Source organism: Nomia melanderi, chromosome 5 (genome assembly GCF_051020985.1).
Source record: "Nomia melanderi isolate GNS246 chromosome 5, iyNomMela1, whole genome shotgun sequence".
In the NCBI taxonomy this organism is placed as follows: Eukaryota; Metazoa; Arthropoda; class Insecta; order Hymenoptera; family Halictidae; genus Nomia; species Nomia melanderi.
Genome location: NC_135003.1, coordinates 19,243,804 through 19,267,384, shown reverse-complemented (window position 1 = coordinate 19,267,384; position 23,581 = coordinate 19,243,804). Strand labels below are relative to the sequence as shown.

General features: G+C 42.2%; 4 protein-coding genes across 12 annotated transcripts; 2 read left to right on the top strand and 2 right to left on the bottom strand.

Annotated features, from left to right (window-relative positions):
* The first annotated feature begins 2,220 nt into the window (after positions 1-2,220).
* On the top strand, positions 2,221-5,124 carry LOC116424654 (kanadaptin). Its single transcript, XM_031971331.2, has 6 exons — positions 2,221-3,106; positions 3,183-3,457; positions 3,580-3,722; positions 3,793-3,953; positions 4,035-4,442; positions 4,508-5,124. The coding sequence occupies exons 1-6, from the start codon at positions 2,420-2,422 to the stop codon at positions 5,015-5,017; spliced, it is 2,184 nt and encodes a 727-aa protein (XP_031827191.2). The 5' UTR covers positions 2,221-2,419; the 3' UTR covers positions 5,018-5,124.
* A 369-nt stretch (positions 5,125-5,493) lies between these two features.
* Positions 5,494-14,576, top strand: LOC116424657 (choline/ethanolamine kinase). 7 transcript variants are annotated; one of them, XR_004234520.2, is made up of 7 exons: positions 5,496-6,320; positions 8,875-8,987; positions 9,159-9,638; positions 9,780-10,026; positions 12,157-12,321; positions 12,406-12,621; positions 12,704-14,576. XR_004234520.2 is itself a non-coding variant. In XM_031971336.2 (7 exons), the coding sequence occupies exons 3-7, from the start codon at positions 8,875-8,877 to the stop codon at positions 12,520-12,522; spliced, it is 1,122 nt and encodes a 373-aa protein (XP_031827196.1). In that variant the 5' UTR covers positions 8,155-8,262; positions 8,345-8,430; the 3' UTR covers positions 12,523-14,576. The 7 variants fall into 7 exon arrangements, 6 of the variants coding, with proteins under 6 accessions (XP_076223934.1, XP_031827195.1, XP_031827197.1 ...); XM_031971336.2 differs by lacking the exon at positions 5,496-6,320 and adding exons at positions 8,155-8,262; positions 8,345-8,430 and having other exon boundaries at positions 12,406-14,576; XM_031971335.2 differs by having other exon boundaries at positions 12,406-14,576.
* Positions 13,048-23,518, bottom strand: CPR5 (cuticular protein 5). Of its 3 annotated transcripts, none has more exons than XM_031971353.2 (5): positions 23,323-23,518; positions 16,657-16,834; positions 16,262-16,557; positions 16,074-16,188; positions 13,048-14,858 (listed from the first exon to the last, which is right to left on the bottom strand). In XM_031971353.2, the coding sequence occupies exons 1-5, from the start codon at positions 23,389-23,391 to the stop codon at positions 14,701-14,703; spliced, it is 816 nt and encodes a 271-aa protein (XP_031827213.1). In that variant the 5' UTR covers positions 23,392-23,518; the 3' UTR covers positions 13,048-14,700. The 3 variants fall into 3 exon arrangements, with proteins under 3 accessions (XP_031827213.1, XP_031827214.1, XP_031827215.1); XM_031971354.2 differs by lacking the exon at positions 23,323-23,518 and adding an exon at positions 16,955-17,086; XM_031971355.2 differs by having other exon boundaries at positions 14,744-16,188.
* On the bottom strand, positions 18,472-20,758 carry LOC116424655 (uncharacterized). Its single transcript, XM_031971333.2, has 2 exons — positions 20,234-20,758; positions 18,472-19,822 (listed from the first exon to the last, which is right to left on the bottom strand). Exons 1-2 carry the CDS (start codon positions 20,523-20,525, stop codon positions 18,579-18,581), a joined length of 1,536 nt encoding a protein of 511 aa, XP_031827193.1. The 5' UTR covers positions 20,526-20,758; the 3' UTR covers positions 18,472-18,578.
* Positions 23,519-23,581: the final 63 nt, after the last annotated feature.

Sequence of the window (23,581 nt, the reverse complement as noted above, 5' to 3'; positions counted from 1 at the left end):
TTTCCCCCATTTCTTTTCCCTGCCATTCTTGTTTTTTTCCCCTTTTTCCCCTCTTTTCAACTCTTCTTTTATGACACATTCGCTGTCCCCACTTTACACATCTCGCATCTTACAAACATTGCTTCACCCAAGCCTCGAGCCACCGACCACTCTCGCATAATATAAACCATTCCATCGCACTTCCAGTTCCACAACATGCACAATTCGATAAAACTCAACCACTCTTCCACCAGACCGAATGAATCCACCAAAAACCACAAACGCGACTCAATGTCAAAATTACGAGAAAAGAGTCAGCTCCTTCGCCAACAGTGATTCACGGTCAAATGCTACTAAAAGTACCAAAACATTTTATCGCTCATACGAGCAAGTTTACACTCATAGTCGCTACCCCATACAGCCTTTCTTACCTGCGGTTATTCCACCAAACTTTATCGGGCCGTCTTCTAATCCGATTACCAAGCATTATCCCAAACACCCACGGTATCCAAGCATCCCTAATAAAGGTCGCACAGGACAAACGATTATTACATTCCTGGAATTGAGCAAACATGAAAATACGTGACTTGGTAAAAGTAAAATTAAAAGCAAAAGTCAAAGTAAAATTCCTTTTATTCTTTCAAATCGTACAACTATACAATAATACAATAATACAATAAATATTCATCATCGCAGAAATTAGGGTACACCCGAGGGAATATTCTGTAGCAGTTTCAACAAGATTCCAGCAGGAATTCACAAGTTATTAGCCATTTTCGGAAAGGTGCACTCAATTCCGTCACAATGTGTGGCGCCATCTATCGGGAGAACGCCCAAACTTATGCACAATTACTTCCAAGTATCGGTCGATAGATGCCAACACCAATCAACATTCTTACCGACGCACCAAACTCACAGGATAATTGGTTATTCATTACTATTCGCATGTTCTTCACAATCTTACTGCATATTCTGGACAGTTTACTCTAAATGCTACAATCAGAAATGTTCACAATTTAAGCGTATTATGTCAACAACTTCATTCTTTGCTGGGCCCCTGTAAATCATTCTACTTTACCTTCTGACGTCTTCGCGGGATATAATTAAGAAATAATTAACGGAATACAAAATTACATCAGTGTTTGCATTAGCAACTAGGGGAATGTCCATTCCAGAATCTCAAATTACAAAGGTAAACAATTTATTCGTAGTAGTTTTGTTGATAATGACTTACCGACTGATTACGCAGTTTTCTTCTCTATCGATATAACTCCTTTAGTTCTCAACTGTTGCCGTTAGATGGCGCACCCTCGGATACCTCCTTTGTCCTGATGCTTCGCGCGTACGTACCAGGAACCGATGAGATGCTTTTTCAGGGAGGTATCACGTGAGAGTGAATCTCTGTCCTTGTCTTACACATTACAGGTATAGGAATAAGCTTAGGAAATTCTCGGCCGCTAGATGACGCCACCAAACGTCATTCTTACCGACGCAGTAAACTCACTGGATAATCGCTAATTAGTTATTAATTACTATTCGAATGTTGGTCACAATCTTACTGCATGTTCTGGGCAGTTTACTCTAAATGCTACAATCATAAATGTTCACAATTTAAGCGTATTATGTGAAGATCTTCATCCTTTGCTGGGCCTCTGTAAAAAATTCTACTTTATCTTCTTACGTCTTGTCGGTAAATAATTAATAAATAATTAACGCGGTGCAAAGTTCCTTCAGTGGTGCATAAAAAAGTAGGGGAAGGTCCAGTCTACAATCTCACATTGCAAAGGTTAACAATTCATTCTTAATAGCTTAATTGATAATATATTCGCCGCTGATTTCATATATTTCTTCTCTATCGACATGATGCCTTTAGTTCTTAACTGTTACCGCTAGATGGCGCAGTTTCGAATACCTCCTTTGCCCTGATGCTTCGCGCGTACGTACCAGGAATCGATGAGATGCTTTTTCAAGGAGGTGTCTCGTGAGAGTAATTCTTTGTCCTTGTCTTACACATTACAGGTATACTGAAAAGCTTCAAAAATTCCCTGCCGAACTGCAACCGTCTTTACACATGCATAATATGCCCTTGGCTTTGCATTAGCTGTTTTATGAGCTGTTGTAAACTCGGAATCTTGTCCGTTAACTTTGTACCTATAATGTTACTATGAAAAATGTTACTAAAAAAAAAGATGTAGCACTGGCCACTAGAGGGCTTGAATGACACATTTTTCCATGTACTGTTTCCTGCCTATACTGGTCTACCTTAAAGGTTTGTTTTTATACATTACACGATTGATAAGTAAAGGGAAACAAGTCGAAGAAACACGCAGCGGTATCAAGAGTTGAAGTGATTTTAGTAAATGCCACATCTTTAAGGATACATGGAATATTATATGTTACAATTACCGAACATTTCTCCCGCTGTGTCGATGAATTAAATATGGAAAGCAACGCAAACAACCAAAAATTGGTGCACGCAGCAAAAGATGACAAATTGACGGAAACTCATTCGAGCGATGAAAATGTAAAGAAACAACCGCAAGACGAAGAAAATTCTAGTCACATCTTCTGTGATCCATTGAAAATCCCAGATAGCAATACCACTGATTCCATATTTAAGAAACCTATCACGACAACTGATCCTCAGCGTTCAAAATGTCAAGATAAACATCTTAAATCATCCACACCTTGTACCGATGAAAAGGATCTGCCCTTTCCTTACGTGGAACCATCGTGGGGAGGAAAGCCAGAGAAAAATTACAAACTAGAGGTATTGAAATCTGGAGTCATCGTAGAGACAATTTCGCTTGAGGAACAAAGTTTTCATGTTGTCGGGCGCTTACCATTATGCCACATATCTTTGGCGCATCCAACTGTTTCTAGATATCATGCGGTTCTACAGTACAGAAAGAAAGATGACAATGAAAATTCCAAAGGTCTTTACATTTACGATCTTGGCAGTACTCATGGTACTTTTTGGAATGGAAATCGCATAAAATCTAATGTTTACGTAAGAGTAAGAGGAGGCCATATGCTTAGATTTGGATGTAGCCAAAGAAAATTCATTTTGCAAGCCCCGTTGGACGACGTAGAAGAAGAATCTTTGTATACGGTATCGGAACTGAAGGTATATTAAATTTTGTTAAATAAAGACCATAGCATTTACTGCTCGATAATATTTCTAACCGATAAGAATATTTTAGGAGATGAGAATGTTAGAATTGGAAAAATCACGGTCCCATGAAAATCTGAGCATGTCTAAAGAAGATAACGAGAACGATGGTATCGATTGGGGTATGGGTGAGGATGCCAACGAAGAAACGGATGTACAAGAAAATCCTTATGCTTCTATCGGCGACGATGATTTAGTTTTGGATGATCCTAAGAAAACATTAAGAGGATGGTACGAGAGAGAAGGTTACGATTTACAATATAAAACTGAGGATAAAGGACCCGGTAGATTCCTCTGTTGGGTAGAGTAAGTAGCCTTATTTCGGTGAAATAATGTCCAAACCATGAAAACTACCTAAGCTACAGTTGCACGTATTTAATGTTTTTCCCGTTTGCCTTTATACATGTATATATATATATAAATCGTAGTCTACCCATAGAAGACATTGTTGGTCGATCTTTGAAAGTGGAGGCTCTCGTCAAAGGGAAAAAGAAAGAAGCTGTTGTACAATGCGCCCTCGAAGCCTGTAAAATTTTGGATAAATATGGATTATTGAGACAATCGCATCACGGTAGGTACGAAATTTATAATTTTCTTTTCCAGTTTATTTTCTTAACATTTCTCGTTGTCTTTCCTTGCAGAAGCTAGGAAGAGAAAAACAAGAAATTGGGAAGCCGAAGACTACTATGATTCGGACGAGGACAACTTTTTGGATCGAACAGGATCCATAGAAAGGAAACGTGAACAAAGAATGCGTCTGGCTGGTAAATTAGAAGAAAAGGTGGAAACATATGATTCCTTGGTAAGCAAGTGATTGAATAGCTATATATATATATTTTGTTTTCACGCTATACACTGCTCGTATTGTTTCTTTTCATTTCAGCTGGAGAGGCATACAAAAGTTGTAAAGCGCATCTCGTATTTAACGGACTCGATTAAAAATTGGCAACATGAAAATAATACTAGAAAGGAAACACCGGAAGAAGACGCGTTGGATGCTTTTATGTCGAGTTTGAATTCGTCGACGTTGTCCAGAAACGACATTGCCAAAATGAAATTAGAATTACAGTCTCTTCGCAAAGAAGAAGCGGATGTAATTAAATTATTAAATCTGACACGACCGGCAAATTTACCGGCTCTTATTCAACAAGATGTAACAACGACGACGACGACGACGACGACGACGACAACAACAACAATGATAGATCCAGTGTCTAATCGCGTTAAAACAAATTTACAAGAGATGTCGAAAGCGAGTAAAATCCAACGTTCCGTACTTGAGCGTAGAAAGGTAAATTTATTGGTTTTTCTATGTCTTATTTACGTTCGTAATGTTAATTTGTTATTCGCGTTTAGCAAGAAAAACCAGACAGTACGTCGTCGAAGAAAAATAAGAATCGATTGGTGCCGCGGATGACGACCGAAAAAGAAATGGAAGCCGAATCCGAAGAAGAATCCGACAGCGAAGACGAGAAGAAGGACGAATCTGCTGCTGTTACCGTTACTGCCGCTACTACCATTGATACTCGTACTCCTGCCTCTGCTGCCAACACCGTCGATAACGATAACAGGAAAGTTGGGGCTGTTGCTGGTGCTGCTGGTGCTGCTGCTGCTGCTGCTGCTGCTGCTGCTGCTGCTGCTACAGATTACGATGCTATTTCTACACTCGATAGAAATGAGTTTAAGGGAGAAAATAAGAAACGAAAAGGGGAAGGAATAGGGGCAATGAAAAGAGATGGGCAAATGCGTAAAAAAGTTGTATCTTGCGATCAAGATGTTTATGCCGAAAATTACTCCATGTGGACTCCTCCGCAAGGACAAAAGGGAGATGGAAAGACGAGTCTTAACGAAAAGTATGGGTATTGAAATAAACACATTTTACGACGTAATACGATCGTAACGTGTTTTCGATCATTTCGATGTACGATACTGTACTGTACTGTAAATATATTAAATTCTTTTTTGTATTAGTTTATCGTTAACTGTATTTTATTAGCGTGCTTCACGATTCCGTGTTGCGCAACAAAGAATTTTTAAAAGATTTCAAGCATGAAGCGAACGAAAACAATTGAAATTCGTTGAATCGTTAATTTATTAATGGATCTGCTCTTTTCTGTATTTCCATGGACTGTTATTTATACAGTGTACAAATGTTACACTAAATTGATGGAAAAATTGGAAAACTGAAATATAACAAATATGCCATGGTTTTTCCTTGATCACGGATGGGACACACAAGCTTAGGCGCACGCGCGAAAACCAATGTCGAGGACAACAGCATTCTTGCTTACTTACTGTCAAGTAGGTACTCGAGTAGTATATCCGAAATGATAGTGGTGGCGCTATCGTCGCTAGAGTACCAGGGTAGGGAAGAAGTCGAAGGCTCATTGGTCGACTCTCGTAACGTGTCGCATCTGTTTTTGTAGTTGCTTGCTTGGCATAATCCGTGTTAATTTGTACAGATGCACTAACTGCGTACGCGTACATTTGATTAGCATCTGCGTCTTGTAGCTGTGCTTCCAGAAATTCGTATATACCGAGAGTCGTGTAAAAAAAGAACAGACAAGGAGGAAATCTGTTTGGGTAGAAAGAATATAATATCGTTGGTGAGAAGAAGTATCTTGGAATTCTCAGATCGCATATTTGTGCTTGCAGTGAGCAGGTGAAAGAATTATTCTTGCATTTAACAGTGATAATAATCGTTGATTAGGCTTCGTTGAAAATTTGAAGTTTTCAAAACAACGTTGTTAAACGGATGCTCGAATATCGATAATCGATAAGATAATCCTGACATAAGAAATAACGGTGATCGAATCGATTCGTTTGATCGCCTGTGAATTTCCATTGATCGGCAACTCCACACCTCGAAAAGGAGGAAAGTTCGGTGCACGCGATTGGTAGAAAACTGTAATTTTAACCTTTCACGTTTCCGGAACAAGGGGAAATCGGATTTATAAATCTGGTTCGAACGTCGAGACTAATAAAAAAAGAGAAACCAGGCAGCCGTACAGACGGACAGACAGCAGCGAGTGAGATTGACACGACTGTTGAATCCTTTGCGCTGCTCAGTTTGAGAAGGGTACTCTGCAAGAGAGCAGAGAAGTCGGTGCTATATAATATTCCGCTACCGAGCAACATAGCAAGCGTAAAGATGGGCTTGGGAAACAAGGTATGTCAAGTTGTACAGTTCATAATGATTCATCCTTATTTTTCCGTCGAATTAAGATAATGTTTTATTCAACGCTTATCTCGTTCCCTTGCCATGTGTCATTTAGCTTTTGTGTCACGACTTCGCGCGAGAGGATATAATACGTTTATACGTGCAAGCGTGCAAACGTACAAACGTGCAAACATGTTACGTAGTTTAGCGAAATGTCGGTAAAATACCTGTTAAAACGGAGGAAAATATTTGAAACTACGCAGACCTGAAATCCCCCAATCAGATATAGCCACGACACCTCGAACGATTTTGAGTTGGTAACTAATCGATTCTCGATTCTAATCTGTAAGTTGGTCGAGAAAGCAATTGATACTGTTCAGTTTAATTGTAAATTCGAAATCTAATCCAGCATAGCTCGGAAAAGCATTAACGCGTGTACAAGTTGTATATGCGTGATCAGAAATGTTGAATATTCGAATATAGAGATTTCGAAGAATAGTCCACGTTTGCGAGAGATACTTTTCGATCGGGAACAATTGAACGGAAGTAAAATTGAATTTTTCGTTTAAATAGAAAGAGCGGAAGAGCGAGTTGTATAAAGAGAAGAAGCAACAGCAGTTACTCTGTCGGTTATCTGTTTCTCAGCAGAGTGAGTCTGGTGTATGATTCTGTTGTAACGACAATGATAACGACGCATGATGATTGTTGGCTCTATTTACCTATTATGAAAGTATAATAGGTAAATTTCGTTCGGGGAATGATTGTGCATCCATTAAGGACAGTAGCTGTGCGTTTTGTCGCTACACCTTAATGCGAGATGTAAAAGCTCGTGCACTGTTCGTAGAAAATGCCATACTGTTCCGCGTAAGGAGCTAAAGACGAACAGCACCGAGTAAAAACGTATCGCCGCGGCAGTTGTGGGGCGTTATGTTCGCTAAACGATAAGTACCCTTATCTTGGAACTTGGGCTCTCATCGGAATCTCTGAATTTATCGCGCATTCCCTATCTCGCAATAGTAAAAGAATGGATGAAAGTTGAAAAGAGAGAACCGCGTGTAGACTGTTTTCTTCCGTAGCGTATGACCGACACGAACTCGAATGGAAGGCGTTCGTTAGCGAGATATTCGAAAATGTCGATTGTCGTGAGAATTGTCGCGGTTGTTTCCACGCGGACGGATCTATTCGTTACACGTTACACGTTACACGGTACACGTTGGTATAGGACAATTCTATTCTAATGGTAGAAAATGATTCGCATTTCGAATAAGATTGAAAATATAGCGCTCTTATGCGGGGAAAGGTTTTACAATGTTTGTCAGGAGGCAAAGCGGGGCGTAGCGCGACGTCGCGAAACGAAACGAAACGAAACGAAATGAAACGAGACGAGGCCAGCGATGCAACAGCGACCGTGACACAACGCGTATCGCGTACCGCGTAAACGCGAAGCGGGAAAGTTGGCAAAGTTGAAATCGATGGATACGCATCGCTTATCGCTGAAACGAGACCAACTCGAACCGAATCGGAAACTTGTCGCGAATCGTGGGATAAATGAATTTCCGAGTGTATATTTTTCATGTTTCACGGGTATGTAGAGGGCGAAAGAAATTTAGATTACGAATGGAGAAATTGAGTTGAAGAAATCGAGAGGAGCGCCGGTCTTCCGAGAGGACGATATCGAGCATGGATTTACACGAGGAAGCGTTGAGAAACCGATCGCGAACGATCATAATGCACCGAACGAAATATCGATCGTTACTTTCGCGCAAGTCTCTCGGGGGAGTAAGAAAACGAGCCAACGAGGCGGCGCTTCTCGCTCTGGGTGCGTTCGATGTGCGTCGCGAATACAAGCGTTTAGGTCGGTCTACGTTCCGTAGGAGATATTCGTGTTTTCGTCTTGTTTCGAATAGTCGATACGAAATGCGATGCGCGTCATCGTAGTCCACGTTGAAAGGTAATCCGCCCACGCGGAACGGGAGAAACAGACAGCGTTAGGATAATGGATAAAGGCGAAAGATAGAAACGCTTCGTTGCAGCTGTATATTTTACGGTTGTGTTCGACACTCCTCGCATCTGCGGTCAACGAAACCACGTCGGATGTAACGTTCGTCGATCAACGTTTGTTCGTATAACTTTCTACCATAAAGCTGTTGTATGCGCTTCGCGGCAGGAACAAGGGGTGCAACTGCATTTGACCCCGGCGTCGGAAGGTGTTCGATTCGAACGAGGGCAGCAACTGTCGAGTTCTCTGGAATTATCGAATATCGTAAACTGTTTGTTATTTTGATTCTGTTGGTTGGTAAGAGAACGTTGGCATGCCATAGAAATAATATCATCTATTTGTGCGAGTACGACTGGGAACAAACCAAACAACTTATTCGTAGGAAGGATCGATGATAATTTCTAGATTGATTTGTTCCTAGTTCGAGATTGCGTTTGTATTAGAGTTTCGATGAATTTCGCTGAAATCCAGAATCTGTTTGATTTCGTATCGAGAATGAAATTCGCGACGTCTTGTCGACCGACGATACTCTCTAGTAACATTGGTTTACGTTCTGTACGTTAGATGTCTGAAGAGAATCCGGAGATGCGGGAAATGGCAGCGCGTATATGTCGCGATTATCTCCACGGAGTTTGGAAACACGTTACCGCGGAGAACATTGCACTGAAACGTATCAGGTGAGTAGAAGAGTCGGTGTAACGAGACGACGGCGACCTCGCTCGCGTAAAAATATTTCGAGCACGTGGCGAGAACGCGACGAGAACGCGACGAGAACGCGACGAGAACGCGGCGAGGACGCGCGACGCGCGCAAACACGAGTACTTATGTAACCGAATTTGATTTTACAGTGGTGGCCTGAGCAATTGGCTGTACAGCGTTCAGCTGCCGAACGGAGCCGTTCCGATTCGCGGAGAGCCGCGACAAGTCCTGCTACGACTGTACGGACAAGTACACGGGGAGAGAGCGTTGGAGGGGCTGATCACGGAATCGGTGATTTTCACGTTGTTGTCGGAAAGGCGGCTCGGCCCGAAATTACATGGCATATTCCCCGGCGGTCGTATCGAGGAGTACATACCCGCTAGACCGTTGCTCACCAAGGAATTGGCAGACCCAACGTTGAGTTCCATGATAGGCGAGAAAATGGGCCAGATTCATATGATGCAAGTTCCCATAAGCAAAGAGCCAACCTGGCTTTGGGATACTATGGCGAAATGGTTGGACACGACATCCGATATTCTCGAGAACCTTGAAGATATAGACGTCCGACACGCAAAGAGCGTAAACGCGATACGCTCGATTGATCTAGATCACGAGATTAAATGGTTCAGGTGAGAGAAAGAATGCGCGCAATCGAGTCTTGGAATCTCGATCGTATAGGACTGTAAACGGGGTGAACGTTAATGTTGAAGTAGCGTTCGCGCAGAGTACGTAATCCGATAACAGGCTGATAACAGTCTCTACATTTCCAGATCTCTGGCATCGCGGCAAAAGTATCCGGTCGTTTTCTGTCACAACGACATGCAGGAAGGTAACATACTCTTGAGACAAAACACGCGAAAACCGGAACTGGTTCTTATCGACTTTGAATACTGTTCTTACAACTACCGCGGATTCGATATAGCGAATCACTTCATCGAATGGCAATACGATTACACGGCGGCGGAATACCCCTTCTTCCACGAACGCACAGGATCCGGACCTACGAAAGAACAAAAGGTATGTGTCGGAGACGTGCGACTCCGATTCCCAAAACATTACTAAACATTCGAATGGACGGGTAAGACGCGTTCCGTTTTACTATCCTCCGATATGTGTACGCGTGTGTCCATGCATACGGACGCGTGTATCCACACATCTATAAATGTGCATTGGATGAGTATGCGTGTACACATACATATACGTATCTCTGAGATTGTTTCGTCCTATAATTCTCTGTTCGATTCATTCGGTTTTTTCGAAAGAACTTGATTGTGCGTTTCGAACACGATCGAACGAAACGAATGTGCGATTTGTATCGCAACCATAAACGCTAACTCTAATGCTAATAATAACGATAACGGTAACGATAATGACAATGACAATGACAATGACAATGATAATGATAATGATGATGATAAAGATCAAGATAACGACAACGACAACGACAACGGTTACGATTACGATTACAAATCCTGTTCCGACCGTCGCGAAATTAACGAAATTAACGAAATTAACGAAATTTCAGTAACAAGATGTTTCGCCAAACAGACTAAAGGGACGGGCGTTTCGTTAAGAGTCGAACGAAATCCTTGACATCATTTCTCATTGACCAACACATTCGATTCGTGTGTTGAAAAATTAAACATCATCCGTCTTAAAAATGATTCCAGTGACACACACGGTATCGATGGAAAGGTATCCTGTGAAATACGTCACGGTGATCTTTTCCTTTTTAATCGAATGAATTCTTTTCAAGTGAATTTTATCCGTTTTGTGCGAGAGTTGGTGCAACGCGAGGACGAGAGACGTTTCTCTTGCAGGACACGTTGGTTCGGAAAGCGTGCAAAGATTCCTCTCTATGCTGTGGTAAATGCACGAGCTACTGTGACGAGTACAGTTTCACGAGTATGTGTCATTCGATTCCGTAACGTTCGGATAACGTGTAACGAACGAATATTGGTAAGAACATTGAAAATCTAATTTGGATCGCGATCGGATCGTTTCGCACTAGCAGAGAAATCTCTGAGCTGTTCGCCCCGATAGATCCGAAATGTCCTACAAGAGTCGCAACGCCCCGGTCCTTTCGACTTGCCTCCTTCTCGTGGTTATAGCGGGGCACGCTTCGATATACACGAATTGTTGCATACACGGGTACCCGTTGTTCGCACCTCCAAACCGTCCGTAAGTGATATACCGTTACTGCGCGAGACGTAGAATCATGAGAAATGCGCAAAGAGGAATACGCGTAACTGTACATACTCGGTCGAGCGAATTCGAGAGTCTTCGAGTGCTGATCGAGGACAGGTTGGCGTCTGCTGCGTGTGTATATATTAGTTTCACAGGACCACGATTCGGTGAGACAAGGCTGATGCCTGCGATCTGCTAATCGGAATATTGGGCGGCATATCGATCTGCCAGTGCGATGATGGATCCTGTTTCGCACCTGTCTCGCACCTGTCTCGTACGTTGTGGAACCAGAACGACCGGTGCCACCACCACCCACCTTTGCAACATCAGTCCCGTACCTGCGCATCTACGACTCTAGAGTACTTCTACACGCACTCTCGATAGTCGATCCATAAATGTACAGTGTGTCTTATGGGTGGTAAAACCGCGTTATTTCCAGTTAAGACACTTCATTCACCGCAATTAAATGTCCGCTTTCGAATCCGAATTAGAATGTCCCTACGAACGCGTATTTATTCCGATTAGAGAATTCAGACGATTTTTCGCTCCGCTAAATCTATGCGCTAATTACGCGCCATTTTCGCGGTTTTTCTATACATTCCCTCAAGTACATACTCGCATATACATACGTACATTTTCTTTGGACACGTTAGCTCTCTGCCCGCGAAACGCGTATTTTGGTATGAATTCTTGTTTCATGTCGAGTACCGTTTCGAGTATTCTTAGTAAACGTACATGTACACGTGCGTGCCAGCGACAACTCGCGACAACTCGAGCTGACGAGCGTTCACGAGCGTCCTCGCGCGCTCGTGTATCTCCATATGTATGTATTTGCATATGTACACGTACATGCGTACTCTTATGATACGTATACACCACTTGTCTTTTTACGTATCGTTCGGTCAATTATCTTCCGTTCAATGTCATTTCTTCGATTTAACGTTATCCTTTCTTCGACAGCTCAACTTCGTAAAAAGTTATTTAAAGACGGTTGGCAAAGAAGGGACATTGGAAGAGGAACGAATTATGACGGAGATCAAAATATTCTCTTTGGCGAGTCACTTGTTTTGGAGCTTATGGAGCATCGTCAACGCCAAACTCTCCGAAATTCCATTTGGATATTGGGTAGGCCGGTTTCTCGCCTTTGCCCTTCTTGTTCTTCGGCAAATCGATTCGACAATGTTTCGAACAATGTTCCGTCCGTTGCAGGATTACGCTGTATCTCGACTGAAAAACTACCAGTACTTGAAGGAAAAGATGCTGGTATCAGGCCCACCGACGATAGATACCGACGACACGGATACAAAGATAAATGCTATCGATTGAGAAGCCCGAATACCGACCGGTCCTCTGCGGTGTACCGTGAAGAATTTCACTCTTTCAACGTGACTACAAAGTTTGCCTGCTACACATTTTCATGTGCTCGTGATTATCTTGCCAGAATATCGCCATGTATCCTTCTTTTCTTCTAGAAAATTGTGATACATGTTTCATACTTTTGTTCAAGGAAGGAAAATAGAATGAAAGGAATGATGCCGGCGGAACGTTTAGGAGAATACAGAGAATAGAGAAAATAGAGGAATAAAGAGAGAATGGAGAGAAAAGAGGTAGAAGGGCGTTGGTTTACGCATTACAAATGTGATATAGGATAAGTGCATTGTCATTCTCAGTCTCATTCTTATTTTCATTCTCATTTCCATTCTCATTTTCATTCTCATTCTCATTTTCATTATCATTGTCATCATTTTCATTCACATTCTCATTTTCATTCTCTCATTTTCGTTCTCGTTCTCGTTCTCGTTTTCATTCTCATTCTTAATTCTGATTCCTCTTTTCGTGCATATTTTTATGTTTATTCATATTCGTAATATTCTTCACAAAAATACACGATGCGCGTGCACGCTCGGGCTCGCACAATCAGTCATGGCGGATGAGCCAGTGGAAGGGTACGAGAGACAGAGAGAGAGAGAGTGAGAGTGAGAGTGAGAGTGAGAGATTCAGAGAGTGAGACGTATATGCGCAAGTATATTTATACATATGTAGACATAAATGCATATATGTTTATATACACAACTAATTTGTACATAATTGTAACTTTATTGTACCTGGATTGGTTTCTTTTAAATAATTGCAATTACAATTGGAATAGAAATGTTCACGCTGAACGTAAATGGAGGGTGCTTAGATCGTGTAACGTATACGCATGTACTTAACTATAGTTACATTGCTCTTTTTGAAATCGGCTGAAGAATATTCGAGTAGCAAAAGTGCAGCAGAAATCATACTAACCTGATCGATACGAAGAGTTTAATGTCAGTTTCCGGTTAGTCGTATCGTTATCACAGCAAATGCTCCGGTCTCTCGGTCAAATACCGATCCAAGTTTTTCATTGCGTTTCAACGATACTTTTATATTTTTCTGTACATTCTTTTCACGGCTATCGCGCTCGTTTCTCAGGCCCTGAAAAGTTCAAAAATTTGATCAAACAGTGATATTTTAATAAACATTGAGGAATTCTTGTTCATACATGTTTCATCGATTATTTTTCTTTATTGTCCTCAGTTCAATTTTACGTAAAACTATTTGAATACAAGTCATTTGAATTGTAACGCCGACCTGCCGAAGGTACAGTGAATGCGATGCGATGTGATGCGATGCGATGCGATGTGATGCGATGCGAAGCGATGGGATTGAAAGACAATTTCGAATTTTCCTCATACTACTACAACTTGTACGTATGCGGATATGAAATTGGGTACGTTTCACATAAAATTGGTGAATCGAGGTGCACCCAAGTTAATTTCGTTTAACGTCTCGCTTTTAGCGGCGACTAGAAACGACGCTAGTTTCCCTTGTTCATCCTGTAGCAGTTTGCGGCGGACTTGTAGTATAGTTGTATTTTCCTTAAAGTTATTTGCTAGAGAACTGTTCCGTAATCTCAGTCTCAATCTCAATCGTCAATTCGCATCGCAAGTCTTCATTCTTTCTATATTATTTTTTACGAATGGTTGTTCGAGTATATCGATGCACAGAAGATATTGCATTTCTTTTTCAGTAGGTACGATCGAATCTTTCATGTTCTAATTTCCGTCCTGAATTGTAGCTGTTTTGTATAATGTTTGTCTTAATGTGATTCAAACACGTGGTACGTGTTGCTTTTCTTGACAGCGAAGAACGAGTTTCGAATTGGCGACATCAAGTGTTGTATTTACATTGACGTACTATGAGAAAAGGAATGACCGAGTGCGACAAGTTCGAATATCGAGAAATTTTGTTTGATGTGTCAGAGTGTAACGTATACGCAAATTCCTCGCGATATCTCTTTTAAATCGTTCGAAGGGTTTCATCCGCAATAAATAGCAACTGCAATTCTGTGAAAACGAGATGTATTCATTTTGTGCAACTGACAACGACTCGACTAAACCCAAGTTCTAAACCCAATTCTCTCTTGAATTGTTGTGGAGCGTGGAAATCGCTCGACGAGAAACCCTTACTGGACAAATGTCAAGAATGTCCACAGTATTTCCAAAGTATGGTTCTTGAGCGGGAAAACACTCCGAGTCCATAGTTTTCGAGTATACAGTGTACAATTTTGCGAAGTATCGACGTAAACGGTACTGCCTTTTTCCCGTTTATTCTACGACGATGCGTTTCGGTCGCTTCTGCAACACCGGTCGAGGGAAAAGATTTTACTATTTTCCTCCTTGTTTCCACTGTCGATTGGAATCGCAAGTTCAGCCGGGGCGGGATAATGATAGTATTCGGTATGGGTTCGCGTAAAGATTACACTCGGTTGGGCGTTTGCTAAATAAATGATTTATTTCCTTTTCACCCATAACGCTACTTGAAAAATCGTAGCTTTCCTAGAAACGCGCAGTGCCTTTAAGTGAATCCACGTGACGGGAAGTAAACCGATGAGAAACATGTAACGTTCACCTCTCGTTGGTATTCCCTTCTATCAAATACTTGGACGTTTCGCATCCGGCGGACATTTGCTTACGAGCAAATAGTAAAGCGACGATTGTACAAAATGTAACGTTTCCTTATGCACTAGCGTTAATTTTCATCGCTCTATATAGGAAATGCAGCATCTTACGAGTATCACGTGTCACAGAATGCATACGCAAGTGTAATTTTACCTACATGGTAAACTGATTTTATACATGTACCTACTCTCGTCTGTAACAGTTTCAACTTTGCTCGTCCATAAGATAGCGAAATGTGCACCGCGAATCCGTTGCTCGTCAATGAAAGTACACACCTGGAAGACCAAAAATCTGGGAAGGTTCCCCGTGGGAAAACCGATAACCGGTATTTGTTCGATCGACGCGATCCGTCTGTTGATTTTCTCGAACCGCGGAGTGATCGTTATTCGCGGCGAACGGTGCGGGGCGTTACACTATTATTTAGCAATACACGATAATCGGAGATCTTTACGAAAGAAAATCAGATATTCGACATCGATACTGTGAACAGATTCTGTGACGGAATCGCAGTGATTATCAGCGAGCGGGACTGCGATGGAAATTCATTCGTTGATAAAGAACGAAAAGACGCGTTAAGGGAACGAGAAGAACGGACACGAGAGTAAGAGCGAAAAGAAAGTTGTGGAGAAGTAGGAGGGGTGTGGGGGGAGGACGCAGAAGAATAAATCGCGGACGGGAGGAATCGGAGTAGAACCGTTGCGGGGCAAATTTCCGGTTGCGTTCCAAGGTCGATTATGCGAAAATGAAAAGGGAGCAAAGTGAATCAGCATAGTGAAACAGAGAAAACATGGGGAGCCCAGCCGAGTAAATTTGCTTCGCGTTCTGTCGGTTAGTGTACTTTAACGAGGCCTCCAGTGCCGTAAGCAGCACCTGCAAGCAGAGCCTGCGTACCGTATAACGATCCTTGTCTCACTGCTAGTCCTCCGAGTCCGACGCCGAGACCTAGTAGCCCGGCGTTGGCTGCTACTAGATTCGTGGTGGCTACGGCTGGTTCTGCCGCCAACAACTGTACAAACAGCAACAAAGTTGATGAAACTGTTCTGTAATCTGCAGTAGATGTACGATACGTGACAACGAACCTGTGGGCGAACAGCGACGGCAGCGGCGGCAGCCGGCGCGGTTGCAGCTATTACGGATGCTGGTCGTGCGAGGACGGGTCGCAAGGCTGCTCCGATAGGTGCGACAGATGCGATTGGTGCAGCGGCAACCGCGGTTTTCACCGTAATACTGGGATCCTTCTGGACGACAGCATTAAATCCGTTGATAGGGTCGGCGGCATACGACACCACTCGACGCGAACCGTCCGGTTCGATTAAACTGTAACTGCCTTGAACTACGTCGCCGTTACGAGTCTCTTCTTGGGCTTTGTTGTCACCTTGAACGTTTGCGACACGAGTTCATTCGCTATTCTATACTTATTATCGATAGACACATTCGAATGGCAAAGTCACTACCGAAAACTAAGGAACAATACCTGTTAAGCCATCGGCTACGCTGTAACTGAAACTATACTGTGGATGCGGATCGTAATTTTCAGTTCTAACGACGGTGGCCGCGGCTGGCGTCGGAATTGCTGCTGTCACCGTAGCTGCTGCTGGGCTGATGATTCCCGCGCGGGCGACACTTAGGAGACCCACCAGACAACAGATAATCTGTACAGATTCAAACAAACGAATAACATCGATTGGTTAAATGGTTCTGCTTTTTCTTTTTACCGCCTTCTCTTTACTTTCGCAACAGACTGACAGATTACTAAATAAATGTGAAATTACTTTGAGATCCATGATGCTCGATGCTTGAATGACGATGCGGTGCGTCTTTAATAACTGCGTGTCTGCCTACCTTTCTGGTAGCGTGTATTTTATACCGGTTGGTCCAAGTTGACCCCACCCCCGTCTTTTCCATAATGATACATAGATACGCCCCACTGTTCCTACAACACACACTTGAGCGCACATTTACACCAGAATCGTTGTCGCAATGCAGAAATACATGAGTAGAACCACGGATAATTTCGGCGTATCGCATAGAAATGTTACAGAACGATGTTTGGTTGCTCCTCCTTAAGAAATTTAAGGAAAACTCGTCCAAGTCGTCAAGGTATCGTGAAATAATAATTGTTGTTAGAGGTGACATCGACAGTGCGATCCGCACACAGCCTCGAGTGTTTGGATTCGTGTAGCGTTTGCGAATATGTAACAACCTTTTCTTCGTCCCCTCGTGTACATACGTACATTCGGAAATACTACTGACTGGACCGACTTTTATTTTCAGAGTTCATTCATGTTCTGTTCTTACTGAACGAGCATAGACGAGTACCGTGAAATCTCACGTATGATACGCGTAAGTTGTCCTTATTCCAATATTACCGACAAATTTTCTTATTCGTGCACTTATTAAGTAAAGAAGGTGACGCACACGCATATTGAAATTCGTAGAAGCATGTATTTCGATAAATACGATAGAATTATCGAAATCATATGATATGAAAAACTATAGATGGATTACGATGAAAAATGTGATCGGATTAGCTTAGTCTCGGTGTGTCACAAGGTGACAAAACTACTCGGGAGGGAATATGATAGGTCGCGTTCAGTTTACAAAAGCAGGATTACGGGATAGCTAATATTAATGTAAGCTAATAATTGGTATCATTGCGCCATTCGGTAACGAAATCTAGGCGTTGCAGTAAGTGCGGTGATCGCAACGGAGATTTATCGTGTTATCGGTGTATTGTTCGTGTATTTCGTTCCATGTGTGGGTCGGGTAACTCTAGGAGCGCTTCAAGGAATCGTTCGGAACCGAGCGGCCGATTTGCGTAAGTTTATCGTGTCCACGACTACGATGCGATCGAATAGGTAGGTTGCATACGGTTGTGTACGTGAAATTGGACAAGGTTCCGAGTAAGCCATATTCTTTGGATCACCGGAGGTTATTCAAGGACGGTAAACTGCCCCTGCAATCAGGTTATACGAGAGAGTAGGGATTCCTTTCCAGGTATAAAGAGCATCGGTTCCTTCGACAGTTTGTATACACGTAGTTTGGACGTCGATACACGAGTATCGTACGGACGCCAGTTTTAATCTGCAAAAACTATTACAAATGCGTGCCCAATCGCACCGAACGTATCCTGATTGTTCTTTGAAACGTTTATAACGTTTGTCTGGAATGACCGCTATACACTCGATAAAATTACAATGCATTCGTGTCGCTCATTTCGCATCGGCCGGTATTCTGCATTATTTACAGAACGGAGGTATCTTGTAAACTAGCAAATCGTTATACGTACATGTGTCCAAGTGGTAGAATACCGGCAATATCCTGACATTTATGTGAAACAACCAACTTGTTACTCTTGACCATAAACGACGGATGAACAACGAACTCGAGTAGTTTTCAAGGAGTTTCGACGATCCTCGAAGCAGGGATCGCTTCCCGAAGTTGGCAATCGCGATCGCGACTGCGATCTCGATTACGACTGCGATTACAACAACCGCAAACGCGTGTTATCGTATGCGGAGGTAAAATTGCCAACAGCATGAGAATCGGTTGGATCATTCGTAAAAATTTCAACAGCCAAAGATCGGTAAACGCGGCGGCTAACGCGTTCGTAATCCACGGTGCATCCATCAATAGATAGAGCCTGAGGAAAAGAAAGTATCGTTTCCTGGCCTTACTCACTTTGAACGTCCCATTATACGTCGTACTATTCTCAGTCGCCAACTTTGTCGACTTTTGTATCATGCACATCCTGTACGACGTATAGCAAAAGAGGATAGTGTTCGCGAAGCAGGTTAAAATCGGAAAAGTAGTAACGTACAGTATCACGGACAAGTTTGGGCGTTGTTGAAATTTTTTGAAATTCGGTCTGATCGAAGACGATTCAGCCAATATCGGAGATAATTCTGCAATGCAAGCCAATGCCGTTGGCAGCAACGATCCTCCCAACGTCCAGCCGGCGTACGTGAAAAATTTCATTTTCTCTCGATGATGATGATTCGAATCGATCTGCGACGCCCAACGAAATCTCGTGATCGTCAACGTCATGTCGATACAAATGACGAAAAGCCAACATGTCGAGGATATCGTTAGAAACATTAGAGATAATCCTACGAACGTGTAAACATCCGGATGTAACGGCACGTGGCATAGAATGCAGGATCCCATACTAATGAGAATTCCATTCAAAAGAATTTGCGTAATATTATAACACATTACAGCTTTGTCGTACGCTCGCGCGCCCAAGCCCGGCACGAGGAAATAAACGATCACTACTATCGCGTACGGAACAATGTATATCGTATTTGCGAATACCACAATATTGGCACCCCAGAAGTTTAACGAAGTGAACACGCTATCGCAATGCCATCGACGCGTATCGTTTTTGTTTGTGTCGTTGTCCCGACGATAGTAATCGTCGTCCTCGTCGTCGTTCTCGTCGCCGCTACCCACATTGATTGCGATATCGTCGACGCTGATATTTCCTGTCCGCTTTCTTTCTTCCCAAACGCGAATTATTCCGTCATTTGAAAAGGTACACGACTCGAAACAAGAACGATTTTTACTCGGTTCTGCTGCAACGCTCGACGACTCTTGTTCGTGTCTCGATTGTTCCAATCCAACTTCCTCTTCGAATCCTCCTGAAATATATTGAACGATCATCGGTATTTTTGACCAAACTAAAGAATCAACAGTCATTCTGACTTCAACGTATCGTTCGAATGCAATCGATTGTTACAATACACATCGTTATTCCGTTGGATCAGTCGCAAGACGGAATGCGATTTACTATGGTGGGGAATACATTTTCCAGGTATCATCTTCGAGATTGTATTGCGCGAGATGCGAGGCGTATGGTAATATTAAAGAGAATAATAAGAAAATATTGAAGAAATTGTTTGATCTCGAAACTAGAGTAGTTGACGAGACGTTGAATTTTGCAGCCGTACATTGCAACTGCAATATTTGAAAGTTAGTCGCGAGTCGCAATAGGTATTCCTCTTGGTGAGTCACAGAGTAAATGAGACACAGTTGTATCGTGTGATACTCACTTTCGACGCAGATCATACAACATGGTGTTCCGAACAGGTTGTCGAACGTATCGTTCGATTTTGCCGACCATGTAACGTTTGAATCTCTGAATGAGTCGCACCGATATTCGGCTATGTCATGGGAATCACCAAAACAACAGTTTCGTACAAATTTTTCTCTCGAGTCTGTGTCGTTGTATGCGTACTGTACCGACAACCGGGTAAGATAAAGTAACATTATTGCAACACTTTTCGTAATCATGTATGCACCGTGGAATCTCCGATGCAATTCGATCCGTGCGGATCGTGTCATTGTTCACGAGAATAGAATTCTCGAATACCCTTTAAATTGAACTTTGAAAATTTCGAACATTTCTTGTGGATCGTTGCGACAAGAGCTGCTCTCGCATCGAAGACAATGCTGTTCGGCGGATACACTAACTGCAGTTCACGTGTTCCAGCTTATTTTCCTTTCTTTGAATTTTTCTCTTTGACAATCACGTCTCACTCTATGCTAAGGAAAACAAGCGGTCTTCTTCTTCTTCTTCTTCTTCTTCTTCTTATTCCCCCCACCTTCCAGCCGTAACCACTCGTTCTTGCGTCTCACGCATCTTTTCCCTGACGTTTCATTTACATTTTGATCATTGGTCTTTACCTACGAAGGAAAGTTGCGACCAATCGGTTCGCAGATTCCTTCGAAAATTGTGGTTAGATATGGAATAGAGATATCTTGTTCCTTTCTCGAGGAATCGAAACAGCAACATATTCAACCGTAAAGGTTCTCAGATAGATTTTCGGCGATACCGCCATGTTGTATCAACGCTACTCTCGTCGATACAATGTTACGGCAATTAACCAATGCCGGAAACAAAACAGAGCAATTTGTCAAATTTGTTGGTTACCAGTCAACATAACGCATACCTACGAGGTTAAATGAAGTGAAATGCTATAGTTGTAAAATCTCTGAAATTGAAAGTAAACATGGATCAGTTTCCAGAAGTGTACCATGCTTTTCATCCGAAAGATCCAGCTCGTGGTATGCGAAATTATGACCTCGGCGCCTTAACTACGTACCAAAAAGGAAAGTTAAATTTAAGAAAGACAGCCGTTAGATGTGAAAATGAAATTTATTTGGCCACACATCCAGAAGTCAAGGGTTTGATTTTGCTTGTATTGAAGCAAGTTGTCTTTGATTTTCTCTTCCTTTTATTCGCATTTTCTCGGAATACTACCTTAGTATCGTGCTGTGTGTATGTACCTGCTCATTCTCAACGTTGTTCAGGAGAACACAAAGAGGAGACGGAGGCCCCGGGGCGACACAGGCACAAGAAAGCTGCTTTTCTCTGCTTTTGTGTCGTGTTCATAGTTTCGATTGGTTGCGTGTAACCGTATTGACGAATAGCAAATAAATATCGGAAATGAGATGAGCGAAAATAAAGGTTGACCGATTAGACTCGCAGTCCTTTCTTCTCCCGAACAACGCAGGATACACTTTAGTATCGGTGGAATTGATATGGTTTTTGCATTCTCCATAATACCCACTCGACTCTAGGAGCCATCGATCGACAAATAAACATGCAAATGCTATTGTGTCGTAGGTATGTGCTACGGAGACGGCCCGTCCTAAACATTCATGAAACTATCGGTGCTTTTTTTAACAGACCACGTCACCAGATATTGTTGGATCTCCTCGATTATTTGTTACACACCGAGCACTCGACTGATATCGAGTACCGCGCGTTTTCACGCGTAATTAAAGCTTAATTAAACGGACGCTGAAAGACGTAAAACTTGAAATTTCGACAAGGTAGTGTAAATACCTGCGTGGCTCGGTTGGCTCGTTGTAAGAAGAAGCATTAATAAGAATACAGAAATGCAGAAAAATTTGTTTAATCGACTAATTCGTGTATCCGTTCGTACGATATGTAAGAATGCGTGTATCGAATTCTGAAAATGGGAAAAAAGATTTGACTATCATTATTAATTTGGCATTGAAACAGTTTTGTCGTTGAACTGTGCTTCTACCATAAATATACACGTTACCAAGCAATATATTTACTTCCGTCTAGTTTCCGGTTATTTTCGAAAGGAAGTTTACGATTGTTTGATCAGTGAATTAATTTCCGGTATCAAAGGGTGCAGGCGATTGCAGTTTTCCTTTATTCCTACTACTTCATCCGTGCTGTTATTACCGTTTCGTACGCATTGTCCAAACTGATTGCAACAACGGTTTCCATTTAACATAAATTTGATTTGACATACGTTAATGTATTGTAAAAGACTCGATAAGATTGTTAATGCACTGATTGATACTACATCCGAGTATCGAATATCTCCCCAGCCGTACGCGTCGATAAGATCTTGGCGCATTCTTAAAACGTGTATACATTTGACATGATGTGTAAATACGTAAGTGTACACTTTATTTGTATGACTGGAATATCTGTCAAATAGTTGTGTACTTTACTTTAATTACACGTCATCGGTTGAATTCTATGTATATCGTGCTCAATTGTCAAAATCTATTGTATACGAATAGCAGTACGTATCTAGGATGGAACGCCAACTTGTTATCGACGAATGAAAGAAATTTGATTTGTTCTATCCGCACGATGTATCGGAAACGACCGATCAGTTGTTGGAAAATTCGAACGAAATGACAACGAAAGCTCGTCGTTCGACAATTTCAATTTCAACTGACTATTTATAAACGCGGCTTGTACGTACCTATCTAGAAAAATGGGCGCAAAAGCACATGGATGTACAGGTATGATCTACAAGATCGACGGCTGAACGAGTAGCGATCTCTACCAGCTAGCTAGACGCGCCAAAAGGCGTCGAAGCATCCGTGGTTGTGTTTACAGATTTCGTCTACCTACAGTACTTTACGAAAAACGTTGAAATCAAAGAAAGCCAGTACAAAGTTCCGAATGTAGTTGCCTGCAAATTCAAAACAGGTGCTAGTCGTAACGCAAACTATGACGTAACTCGACATGTCAATTTATGCGAATGCAGTTGAATCAGTAATATCGTAAAGCATTATATCGATGCATTATAATAAAATTTTCTTTCAAGAAATCCACGACGATCGCGTGAAACTCGATACATACCATTACGTAGTTTGGTTTCGATTCGCTCTCGGTCCGATTCCGATTCAATCTGGTTCTATCTTTGTCCATCGAGAACAGCAGACAAAGAGACTCTTCAAGCAGTGGAACGCGGGACGAGGAACACGGAACGCGGAACTGGGAATGAGAAACGGGAAACGAGAAACGAGAAACGAGAAATGAGAAATGAGAAACGAGAAACGAGAAACGAGAAACGAGGAACGAGAAACGAGAAACGAGAAACGAGAAACGAGAAACGAGA